General features: G+C 37.4%; 1 protein-coding gene across 1 annotated transcript in view; it reads right to left on the bottom strand.

Moving 5' to 3' along the window:
* Nucleotides 1-13,672, bottom strand: part of LOC128355748 (guanine nucleotide-binding protein G(i) subunit alpha-2) — a 59,779-nt gene that overhangs the window by 4,681 nt on the left and 41,426 nt on the right. Inside the window, exons 2-4 of the mRNA XM_053316087.1 lie at nucleotides 12,687-12,729; nucleotides 7,557-7,698; nucleotides 4,193-4,353 (exon numbers count right to left, since the gene is read on the bottom strand). Of these exons, the coding sequence (XP_053172062.1) occupies nucleotides 4,193-4,353; nucleotides 7,557-7,698; nucleotides 12,687-12,729 (346 nt within the window). The remainder of the gene's footprint in view (nucleotides 1-4,192; nucleotides 4,354-7,556; nucleotides 7,699-12,686; nucleotides 12,730-13,672) is intronic.

The raw sequence follows: 13,672 nt of genomic DNA on the forward strand, positions 1-13,672 counted from the left end.
CAGCCACCCATATTCCTCTTAGCTAAAATGTAAACCGTCCCACTTTTACACAAGCATTTTCTCAAACTTTATATCTTCTGACATTTTGAATGCTTTAAGAGATAAGTAAAAAGCTCAATCACTAGCTTCACTGAGACACAACTAATCATGCTATTGAATACAGAGATATCAAAAATGTGCATTAGATGCTGCATCCACATCTCAGCTATAAATAGAGCCACTAAAATTGATAAAAACTGAATAAAATCTTCAGGAAATCCAACAAATTAAAGCCAAACATTCCCCTAAAACACATTTTGAGACATAAGATCAGCAGAAATAGATAAGGCATGGTAAAGGACAGGTCTAGTTGCTGTAGTATTTTCTGAATAAATCAACTCTACCCTGCAACAGGACACTGAGCTTTTAGGTTTTTTCCAGACAATAACCTTCATTTAACCACCGAAGAGAAAAAAAAAGACCCACAGAGACATTTAGCCAAGGCCCTGCCCCCAACTCAGTTGGAAATATGAATGCCAGATTCCTCATAATTTTGTCTTAGTGAGACAAGAGGTATCTGGATAGTTTTGATCTAATTCATTTATTTTAATTTATGAGATTTTGCTTCCTTTGTCAATATTGTCTCCACATTTTTGGATTGTTTTCAATCTATTCAGAAATGTTTTTGTGTGTGTGTGTTTGCAAGCATGCGTGCAAACATGGCCAAATAAAGCAATCTGTCTTTTCAATCCAGCATGCCTAAAGCCTGATAAAAGCATTAAATAGACCACAATCAACTTTTACAAGTATAACGTTACCATGGGAGACACAAAAGGCTAGAGGCCAAAGGTATTTTCTGTCCACTTTTTCTGCAGTATTCAACTGCATAAAAAGACTGTTGTATAACACAGTGTTGGTGCTGGTGTAATCCCATACGAGCCGCAGCCCAGGTGTAGATATTAGAGCCTTTGCACCACTACTTCATCCCACGTGTCTGACAGTTTAATGATAACCACCCCCCCCCCCCACCGCCCGCCCCCCCAACAGAGAGCTTTCGGCTGATTTTTTAGTCCATACATCAGATAACGCTGCTTAATTTGGCCACTGGGTTCATAAGCCTGGAAGATTAACTGAATTTTGGTCGGCCTACGCTGTAATCAGAAAAGTTACTACATACCAAAGCCTGACCGATAAATAGGTCAGGCCGATATTTCAGCTCATTGCGGGTACATTGGTATATATGTCAAAATACATATATGCAAAAAATATTGCATGTTTTGCAACTGTCACCATATTAGTTTGTCTACAACAGAGTAATGACAACTGTAAATTGCTCAATATATTTCCTGCTCATAATTCTTAAAAAGACAAAGTTAAAGGAAACAATAAAAAAAACATTATTTGTGTAAAGAAGGTGATTACTAATGGGCAATATAATGATCAAATTTGTGAAATTCTCAAATGTCATTATGGGTACAAGGTATATTACATATTGTGACAGAGACTTATCAATGGCCAAATAATAGCCTTTTCAAGATTTTTACAAGCTATGTTTAAACCACCCTATCACAGCATAATTCCATTTATTTTAGTCCACTGGTGAAAACAACTACTTATACTGGCAAATATAGCAAAAAATGAAGAGACCATTTCATTTTTATAAACACAGACATGTGAAAAGGTTAGCCTTGTTTGCTCAAATAATGACAAATGGATCCATTATTTTTGAGTGTGCAACACATATCCCCACGTCTATCAAACCAATGTGTCAGAGAAGAGCGGTCTCTGCTAATGTGTGCCATCTCTCTTTATCTTCTCCTTCCTTTCTCTTGCTCTCAGCAGGTACTCAAACGTGGACTACAGTGGCAGACTTATTTAGTCCTCTATTATAGTAACCAACTCTCTCAGCACTCTACAAAGTCTCCATGAAACATTGTACATTGTCCACTCTCCCAGCGTGTTTGCAGGTCATGTTTGTCAGGTCTGTGTGACAAAACCAGCACAATGGTCAATCAAAACCAGCCCAATACCAGACGTCTAAATATGCCTCCAATCCAACCTCATTATTATCATTACCAAATGTATTGCAAAATCTACAAAGCAATACCAGAACTGTTATTGTGCCAGCATTAAAAGCAGTTTTTCCCAAACAGGTGTTTCACCTGAGTCCTACAATGGCCTTGTGTAATTACATACAGTACATTATAAATAAAATATATAGCTCTGTGGTGTAGTTCAGTGGTTCTCAACCTTTTTGAAGCTTCAGGGATCCCGCCTGATGAGATTTAGTTATACTGGGTTGGGATCAAGAGGCAGGAGCTGGGCACAGATTTACAACACATTGGGTCTGTGTGTGTGTGTGTGTGTGTGTGTGTGTGTGTGTGTGTGTGTGTGTGTGTGTGTGTGTGTTGCATGTTGGCGTGTGTATGTGCTGATCTGGAGCCAGGTTGGTAGGATTTGGGTATAAATTAGTTATTTAATTATTTAATTTAAAACATTATTTTTTATTTATAGATATGCATGTATTATGCATGCAAAATAAGTCTACCCAACAAGTGGACAAAAAATTAAACCTGTGGCAACACTGTCCCATGAAACCGAAGTAAGAGCATCTTTAGCTTCTGTACTGTGATGTAACATTTGAGCAGTGTATATTTACAAAAGAGATTTACATGAAATGCATTACATTTGTTTGGACTGCTAAAAATTGGGCAGCCCTTACACTGATTTTATGAGATAGATGAACAAATAAAACAGGGACACAGGCTTAAACAAGAAACGTGGAGCAAAGATTTAGAAGTTATGATAATATTGGCCAACACAAACAGAGAACAATATCTCTCCAACTGGAAACTGAAAACTCTCTTGACTGCACAGCAATCATTTGTGAAACACTTAACACTCCCCTGACAGTTTATAGCACATTCTGGAGGTGTCTGTCTGAAGGTAGTATTATCAAAGGCCTTATGAGTTTTAAACAGAAATGGGTGAAGTAATCCCTGCTGGAGGCCAATGAGGTCGAGGCTTGCTGCTTTCTCTGGATTTCCATTTCATAGCAGCAGTGCGTCCCTGAGGATCAGAGTGATAACCACCTCTCACCACTTACCAGCAGCCTCTAACAATTACCTTATGCTCTCCCTGTCATTACACTGCTACATTATAACAATGTGGCCAAAAAAATGGAGCACTCAGAGATGAGGGTCACTGAGGTAATTAAGACCTGGGGAGAGAGGCTGAAGTTGGCTGTGTTGCTACAGATTAGTGACGCGACCGGTCGTAAAAGTGAAAACTGCTGGTTAAAGAAAACAATAATATTTTCTCTATTAACAACTGTAGCTACTCTCTGTGGAGGTCTTCTCTAAGGCTACTGCTATGACATGTAGAATGATGACATATTGATATAATATGAGAAAAACAAAACCAGAGACCAAAAAACAGCACTGAAAAACTTTTAACCCATTAAAGCAAAGTGAAGAGCATGGTTTAGAACTAGAAATAGAAATAGAGAAAAAAAAGTAAAGTAACTGATAAAACTGCATATTTGGGCCGCATGGGCAACTTATCATTTTGGAGCAATCTAGGAATTTAAGATTAACCTCTTGTCTAAATACGTGATAAGGGACAAGAGCCCTCTACAACTATAATACATTGAGATTTACTGCAAATTACTATTCAGATGGTGATATAGTGTGGTAAATCAATACAATCCCACATATGTTGCTTGATACATATTCTAAAACTTTAAGCTTTGTAGGATTTTTGTGTTAAACTCTTGAGGTAAGAGTGCAATAAATTCACCTTTTACACTCACACTGGTTGGAATGTTTTTCTATCCACAATAGGGGAGACGTGTAACAAGCAGGAAAACCTGCTGTTCATAATATTGTGGCGTACTACTGTTTATGATGGACTGATGCCAGTGTCTATGTATGTATTGTGCTTTAAGTGACACTTCCTATCCACACAGAGCTGCCACAGATGTTGAGTAGCAAAAATGTTCAAATCTCTAAACACATTACACCATATATTTTCCTCCCTGCACCACATGCAACACCAAAGACATGCTGTTAAATATAATGAGTCTTTGTAAATTGAAACTTTGTGGAATGAATGAGTGTTGTGGTTTCTGTGCGTCTGGTAATCGCATTTCATTTTGAAACACAATGATCCACAAAATAACCTTGATCTTAGCTTATGTTATTAAGCCACTCACTAAGCTGCAGAGTCATTGAGCTGGTACTCTCGGGCCCGTGTGAAGCAGCTCTGGACGCCGCCATCGGCCCACAGTCGTTGGATGACGTTGGACAGGTCCTCTGGCAGGATGCCCTGCTCCTCTGCTGCTGCTGACAGGGCAAACAGTTGACGGGCATCGTCCTGACAAGATAAAACATTTATTAATCCACATTATTGTTCTTTACTAGGCAAAGCTGATAACAAAAATGACACTGCAGGATCAAGTTAATGGTTTTCTTTCCACATGGTCAGCAATCTATTTGTCTCTTGCTGGGTCCAGCACTGATCAACCTGTGTGCAATTCTTTACTACAAAGTCTATATTGACAGTTCAGAATAACCTCAGTCAATTTCATCTGTATGATCACAGATTTATGCAAGTACAATATTCCAGATTGTAACATTGTTTTGTTTATTGCATGTTCTTGTCCATTGTACTATTGCATAAATGAACCCCCCTAGCAAACTATGACTGAGGCTTTTTGATCACCAACAGTAACAAGGAAAACAGACAAACAGAGAAGAGATTCATTAGGCTGGTAATATTCTAAGTTAACTTGTCTAGTTAACATGAATTTGTGAGCTAGCTTTCCAATATACAAACTGTAGATTGCTGTCAGTGCACATATCCAGTGTGTGCTTGTGATAATTGGTGCTTTTAAAAAAGCAGCTGTCTCAATCAGCTTTACTTTGAAATTGCAGATAAGAGGTACACCTACTGTGAAATGGCTGGTTCTACAAGGAAAAGAAAATCAGCATTTTTCTTTCCATGTCATGTAATTTGAAGTTCCTGCAGTCCTATTGACTCCACACTGGTCTAATTGACATATTTTACTGTCAGCAGTTGTAAAATCCGATTGGTTGAAAAAGCATGAGAGAAAGGCAAAGGCACAAAGAGTGATCCATCATTTGTCCAATTAGGCCAGTTATACTATTCCTCAATCACATGGCCAAAGCTGAAGCTCAGTGGCCCATCACACAGTTATCTACCATCAAACTGGCATGTAATGACTTTATTTATTTATGACATCTATTAAGGTGCAGAAACCTGGAAAAACTAATGCATCAAATGGCAGACAAGTGAATTAAACAGAAAACATGAAAAAACAAAAACACTGTGGAGAGAAATGGACTTATGTTGATATCTGAAGCATTTACTTCTTGTGTCCCCTCCATTCTCTGTTTTAACTATTTTAGCCATGGCTTAGCCCTATATGGTTGCACCCTTCATGTTTGACATTGAACAAGAGGTTACATAACCATTTAATGTTAGCTATTGACTGAAGACTTCTATGTTTTGGTTAACCATTGTCCAGTCCCCCACTCCATCTCATCTGTAGGTCACAGTAAGTTAGCAGCTTTTTACTTTTTACTGTTTACCACATGCTAGTAATTCAATCCTGTAAGAAAATGTAAAATACTGTCTAATGCCTTTACTCTACATGAACAACTCACGGAACAGGCCTTCAGTCCAGCTGAATATATTGAGAATTATAGCACATCAACATCTAAAACCATTAATGATATAGTCATAAAATTTTCTGATGTGTTTAAAAAGGATCACAGGAGAAATGATACATTTTTGGTAGAAATCCAACATGACATATTTTGCTAAGTGCACTGCACTAGCAGAGGTACGAACTGTACCAAGAGTTTGCAACCCATGTCATGCTTGGCCCACATTGATGGCAGCTTGTTCCTCATGTATAAATCAAGAGATAAGACGAACAAGTTCAGCTGCACACTGACATTGGAACATTGCTGAATGTTGACTGTATCACTTCTCACTGTGGGAAGAATATTTTCAATTTAATAGAAATCTGTGAAATGTAGCAGGATAATCAAAGCTCTCTTGAGGCCATTACAGTGGGGGAAGGTGTAACCCAAATAAACAACATTCATGAAACAGTGCAATCTGTCCTGCAGAAGCCATAATGCAGAGCAAGCTACCTTAACCAAAGCCAGTCCTGACATTAACCAGACCAGACTATGTTTATTTATATTATTTATCTAACTTGTTCGCATTTGTTTCATTTCAGCTTGTGTGAGTGGCGCTGTGGTTCACTGTGGGTGGTGCTGAGCCCTCTGTGTGTGTGCTGCACAGACAACGCAGTAGAGGAGGCACAGTGAACAAGGTGAAGTACTTGAATTGATGATAACCAAACCGACAACTACACTTTATATTACTGTAAGTGCCTTAAAAGCTTTGTGAGTAAAAAGCCAAGAAGAGTTATTTATGAATGTAATCTGTGCACATGATGGGTAGATTTCAAATGATGAATAATATTAAATATTAAGTGTAATACATAATATTACAATACAATAGTGAATAATATGAAAAGATAGACTTTTTTTATCGTCACATGATATATATTGTCATATCACACAGCCCTAGTTACCAAAAATAAATGTCATTGTCCTCAATGTGTAGAGACTGGCATCAGAATACATATTTCAGTAGCATGTTACCTACCATATCAATTCAAATAATTGTACCTGACACACTGCTGCTTTAGTACTTATTCTGAATTTGAGTCTAGTGAACCACAGTACAGTATTCTTTTCTCTGCTTTTTCATCAAGTCAAACATAATCAATTTAAATGTACATTGAGGGAGTTAGCCGACTGCTTCATCCTCTATAATTTAAGATAAGTACTTAGAAATATCAAATGATATTTGAGAATTGAATATGTGAATCACATTTGTGAGAGGACGGCTCAATAAAAAAAAAAGGAATGTTATTTCTCATGAGTAATTTTATTTCTGTGATTTGATCATCTCCTGAAGCGCTGCCCTGTTGAAAGACAGGTCTTTAGTGTTTCTTTTAACAACACACACAGGGACAGAACATACATGGCTCTGCAGGAGTCCATCTTAAGCATCTGCTACCCAGAGCTGATTTCCTCATACAAACTGTCACACTTCACTTGACAGAAATTCTTGAGCTGCATAATTTCTGCTGCCTCAAATCCCTGGGGCTAGATATGGGTGTTTAAGATAGAGGTGGAGTGGAGGCTGAGGTGGTGATTAATAGAAATTATATTAGTGAACAGAGTGCAGCAGCTATATTACACTATATTTAAACCGGTTCCTTGAGGGTTTGTCACTGCCTTTAAAAGCGTTCTTTTATTAAACAATAGGTTAGTTTTAAACATTATGGCCACATCTGTATTTAAAGGTGTAATATGTTTATTTATACATTAGACATCAAAGGAGGAATTATTTTGCATAGTTGAAAATGTACTCTAGCTGGCATGTCTTTTGATTTTTTGAGTCACTGCAACTGTTTTGTATTCCCAATGTCATTTCATTCATTTCTTTATTCTGCAGTATTGGAGACCTACCGCTCTAGCAGGTTCCTCATATTCAATCTTGAGATTGCCCATGGCTTTGATGATGGCCATGATGGACTGGATTGTGTTGCTGTAGACAACTGCTCTGTACTGTTTGCACTCATCCTCTGAGTATCCATCCTCATGGATAATCCTGAAAACAGAGACAAGAGGGAAGGAGGGAGGGAGGGAGTGGGAAAAAAGTGTAATTTATGCTAAAATCACAACATGACAATAAAACATAATGCTGACATTATTGCTGCATGAAATGCTGGTGAAAATTGTGTCACCTTGAACTGAGAAACTACAACTACTGTGTTTTGCTTGGTTGATCATGCAACATATGCACATTGTGGAAACTGTGTTGCCCTTTTTTCCACAATAAGTCTGATGTATTTCATTGATATATTATCAGATTGATAAAGAGTTATCTAGTCTTGTAAATGTGTGATCACAAATTACAACACTGCTGGACTGGGGTAGTGGGAGAACTCAGGTGTTTTTTGTAACTCTCAGTTAGAGGACAATAAAACTAATATTTACTTGCTTTTGGAACTGGGGAGCAAGACCAAAAGAAAGAAGCATGTGATGGAGAAAGCACAAGGCTGAGAAAGAAAGTGCTGGGCTGAGAACCAAGCAGAATCATCTCCCTGGCCATCACAGACCACAGACCAGAGCCACATAGCCAGGATGCTCATTGGTCGTGTGATGTGCTAAATAGGACCTCATTAAAATGCAAGTGAGCTCACTGTGAAACACAGACATAGCCAAAAGGACTGAAAGCCCCCACTGTTTCCCCCTCACTCAACAATACCTTAAATAATTCAATAAAATGTGAGTGGAGTAATTTGATTTACTTGACTGTGAGGCACTTGGCAAACTTTGTTTTGCTGTTCAAATAGTTATTTATCAAAATTCAACATTAGACTGGCACATGTAGACCAAGTGTTGAAGAAAAAATGTTCCGAGCTCTTTACATAATATCAGGAAGTTGTACTTCCTGCACTTTAACACCTTGTCTAAATACAGATTTTTCTGATTTGCATGTAAGACTGCAACTATTACTTCTACTGTTTATATCATGTTCCTTTTTCAATCTATTCATTGTTTGTTCTAGAAAATGTCTAAAAGTTGTGAAAAATCTTAATTACAATTTATTACAGGTAATTTATTCCTTTGATTAACAGTCTAATCTTAGCTTTAATGATCAAACAATCATCAGCACAAACATGACAGACACATTTTTGGAGAGGGAATTTTAGAGATTTGTAACACGATGATTTATGTAACATTAAAAATAAATGAAACAGAATTTGGCAATCTTTTATAGCAAAACAATACAATCAGATATTTTACACAACATAAAATTAGGTTAAATTTGTGTTTAAGTGTTGTACTGTAACGTGGTAATGTTTTGCAGAAAAACTAAAGATGTTACCATGACTACATGACACATGCTTGACCAAAGAATTCAGGAAAGACAAATTTAGCTCCTACACCTCACAGGTCTGAGTTCTGAACCGAAATGAAAAGACCTTAATGAAGGACCAGATGAAGGCACCATCCTCAAGATACTTGACTGAAATGTGTTAAGTCATTTGAGATATGTTTTAAGCTATTAGACAAACCAAACTGAGAACTCAGGGGTGGTTATAATATTGTATGGACTTTGTGTGCTCCTGTCATTTAAATATTTCATTACTGCTGTGTTAAAAATAACTTGCAAGTCGAGTGTGTTTCAACAGATTTCTAAAACTGGATTAAAACTGATATCCTGTCATTAATTCTGCCATTTCCTGTGGCTGTCAAATCTTTTCCTACAAGCATAATTATCTTTTTTTTGTCATAACTTGTAAGTCTAGTATCAACCAGAGGAAATGTTCTTATGAAACCCCGTCATTAATGCTCTAGTTTCCTATGACTCTTAAACACTTTTGAAAGCATTATCTTTTTGATACCATTGTGAAAAGAAAATTCTGCACTTTCTCACTGAATTTCTGAAATCTACCATTTGCCCATCTTACAAAAACGACACCCAAACAAAACATATTAAACTTTGCCTTTGAGTCTAATTTTGGGGTTAAGGACAAACTCAAATATGGTCACACATACTAAAGTTATGTTTGTTCTCTATTTTTAGGCAGCCAAAAGAATTCACTCCCACTCCTTTATGAGCAACGACAAGGCAACAGTGTTGTTATTTTTCACTTCAGTGACATTTTGACCCATCTTAGCAGGAAAATCACAGGTATAATCAACAACATCAATAACAACTGCATTCTAATAAGGTTTATCAGTTCTAGGGCCCTGCATCATTAAAGTCATTAACAACATTAATCCTGCTCTGCTGAGTCAAGATATCTTTGAGTTCTATGTACACCTGTACATTGTATGTGCAGATGTATGTGGTGGTGTGGATATGCATGCTTTTGCTAATGATGTATAGGAAGAGGATGACACGCTCCCACTGTACATTTAAAGGGCTAATTTTAAAGTAATGAAAACACAATGATTCTTATTTTCAGGTGATTATACACTAATGAAAACATACTTATGAATATTATATTCCCTGTCTGTTCCACAAGATGCCATTCAATTCTACACACTGTACCTTTAAAAGCAAACATAATGTGTACAGGTGTTTGACATGCATGAGGATTTTAGAAAACAATGTATCTTCAGAGTGATTTGTAAAATAGCTTCAGTGAATGCACGGCCACTTGAAAAGGCTACTGGGAACTTAATGGCATTCATAAGCATCAGCTGTGGAGATACACATTTACACAGATCATCATAACACTAGTTTTACAGTACAAGTAGGGAGGGTTTCAGACCGGCAGGAATGAAACTACACAGCAAGGAAACATGGTTTCATTTATGTTTCAATACACATTGTGTACGCTATGCAGAACTTAACAGAAACTAATCTTTATAACCTTCTCAGCCATATCTTTTTCATTGTATTTTGAGACAGAAAGTCTTTCAAAAATGACTACCTTGCAAATGTCACTGGACAAGTCAGATTGTAACATATCAAGCTATTTCTTCAATTGATTACCTTGAAAATAATAAATATTATAGATGACTAATTTTATCTTCACATTTTGAGGATATTTAAGTTTCCCTCCATGATTTTTGTTTAAAAAAACAAAAACAAAAGCCCTCTGAGGATCAGTACAACCCTGCAGCTGGTGGCTGGAACAATCAACAAATCAAGAGAAGCAGTTGATTATGTCATGACTCACTGCTTCTCCAAACTTTTGTTTATTTTTAACCATTTCCACTTCCAACCATAACTCAGCAACTGCATGACAACATTTCTTTCTCAAATTAATTTAATCTTGATGTATAGTTAAGTACACAATTTGACAGTTATTCATGAACAGTTAACATGTTTTTTACTCTAATAAAGAAGAAAAAAAAACATAGTCCAGTGAGGGGAGGATTCATCAGATTACAATCAACACAACAGGAGTTATACACTAATTTTGACGTTGTAAGCTAATTTCAGATGGCACATATGCAAAAAAAAAAAGAAAAAGAAAAAAAAAGGATTTTTACAGATTAGATGTCACCAGCAGGTAACCAGATAGACCATCAATTGATGATTTCATCAATTACTTAATGATTGTTTCTCCCTTCTGTAAAGCTGATGATAAATGTGAGTTCTGCATTGTCTGCCTACATCCAGCTTGCTGGCTCTGAGCCAAGGAGTGCCAAGCTAACTGGGCCAAATTCAATATGTTACTCACTGTATCAGCAGGCAAGAAGATTGCATTTTATTTGAGGAGGGACATCCTCATATACAATATGAGATGCAGTACAGAGGAAGACACGGCTTACCTGTGTGTGTGTATGTGTGTGTGTGTGTGTGTGTGTGTGTGTCAGATAGAGCAGAAAAGGATATTTCCTAATAGATATACACTGGATGACTACATTTGGCAACTGCTTCACTTGATTTTGTATGGAGAGTACAGGTGTAATATGATTTTTAAATCCACATTTCTTCCTTTGTACATTAGGGTTAAAAAAAAATCATATTTTGAAATTTTAAAAAGCTACATCTTGATAGGTGAGGTGAGAAAACTGTTGTGGAATACCAAGCAAACCCTCCCTGCTTATGGAACAGTCTGGTTCATTTCCTGTCTTCCTGTCTTGGCATTTTAAGTGAGAGAATAGCAATAAATATTTGAGGGCACATCCTTGACAGTTTAATAGACTTTAACAGCCCTGATTTGTTCGATCAAACTATCTCTGATAACATCCTGTCCATGTCAGAGCAAAAACACACACTGAAGATAAGTCTGGTAATATAAAGCTAATGGCACTTTTCCATTATACAGTTCTAGCAGTACTCGGCTCGACTCGACACGGTTCCAGGAACAACCTTTTCCATTAAAAAAAAGTACCTACTCAACGTGGTACCAGGTACAATCCCTAGTGGGACCGCAAAAAAAAACGAGTCGAGCTGAGCCGAGCCGAGCCGAGCCGAGCCGAGCCGTGCTGGAACTGTGTAGTGGAAAAGCGCCATACCAGAGCTCAGGAGCAACCTTTTGTGCATTTTCTTCAGTAGAGTGTATGTTGACTTCATTATAAGCCAGTGCATTACATCAAGTACTGGAAACCTAGAATGCAGCATGATAATTTCATGGAAACAAAGAAGGCAGAGGAACATGGTAATATGTTGTGCAAACACTACATACTGCAGAATAGACCAGGGTGAGATTCAAGCCCAGGATATTTTGTCATTAGGTGACATCTGCGCTGCACACTTGCTCAAATGTTCATCAATTAATGAGCAGCTATCATTCTATAATGTATGTTTATGCAATAAAGTGATACATTTTTCCCATACATTGATTTGTATTAATATGTGGCAGTCATTATCAACATTAACCACCACATATCCATTTTCTAGATTTTTTTTTTTTTTTTTTTTAAATGGGTAGTTTTTTGTTTTTTTTTTCATTTATCTTATCAAATCTAATTAGAGTCACTATTTTTCTCTCTATCTCTCTCTCTCTTGGAAACAGTGATCCTCAAATAAATATCTGGAAACTTCATACATTAACTTGGGGTGTTAAATCATTTACTAATTTGTCACGATGGGAGGAAAAGCAAAAACAATGAGCAGCCACTCACTTCATCTGCTTCACAATGGTGCTCTTCCCTGACTCTCCAGCACCTGCAGAGAGAACAAAAACAGGCAGAGGTTAAAAATACGCTCCCATTAGCTGAGAAATATAAACAGGCAGCCAGTGAGGCCACCTCACATCTGGGCCGTTGTCTCTTCCAAGATGACAATGCCAGGATTCATCGGGCTCAAATTGTGAAAGAGTGGTTCAGGGAGCATGAGACGACATGTGTGTGACCTTTTTTTTGGTGGCAGTGTATATTCCCACCTTTCTTATTCAAGATAAGTTACTTTATCACGGTTAACATTTTAATGGCAACGTCTTGCACTGACAGGATATGGGCTTTTCTTATCCACTGCTATGTTTATTCGAACAGCCCAAGGCGACCAGAGAGAGCTCAGCTGCCACAAGGAATCTAACACTACACACACATAAGACACACACACCCAGGGGTGCCTGTCAGTGCACTCTCTACTCGTACTCGCCTGGGGTGAAGTCTTTGTGGGATGACCCTCAAAATACACTACTACACAGCATGCACATGCACAGTGAAGCCCTTGGGTAGGAATGGGCCAAGACAGTTTTCACAGACAGCTGTCAGCCCTGCCTTCTCTGTGGTAGATGAAATCAGACTGAGCTAAAGGGAGCAGAACATGCAGTTTGCCTCGAAATGAATCTGATTTTAACAAACTGATTTTGGCAGTATCAAACATGTCATCATTTATCTTGTTGCAGAAGTCATAAAGACTGTCACACAACAAAGCCAAAGGAGAATAGAGAAGCAGTAGTTTGAAAATATCAATATATTTAGGCATCAGAGTCTGCATTATTTTAAAACTTAATAAATGACCATCGTGAGTGGGAGGGTTTCTTGCCCCCATTCCTGATACATTTTCAAATCAATATTATTAGAAAGCGAATTCTGCTTCATATTCTGATTATGGTCTGATTATCTATTATCTATCAGTGTTTTTTTAAACTGATGTATTTTCT

Source organism: Scomber japonicus, chromosome 3 (assembly GCF_027409825.1).
Source record: "Scomber japonicus isolate fScoJap1 chromosome 3, fScoJap1.pri, whole genome shotgun sequence".
NCBI lineage: Eukaryota > Metazoa > Chordata > Actinopteri > Scombriformes > Scombridae > Scomber > Scomber japonicus.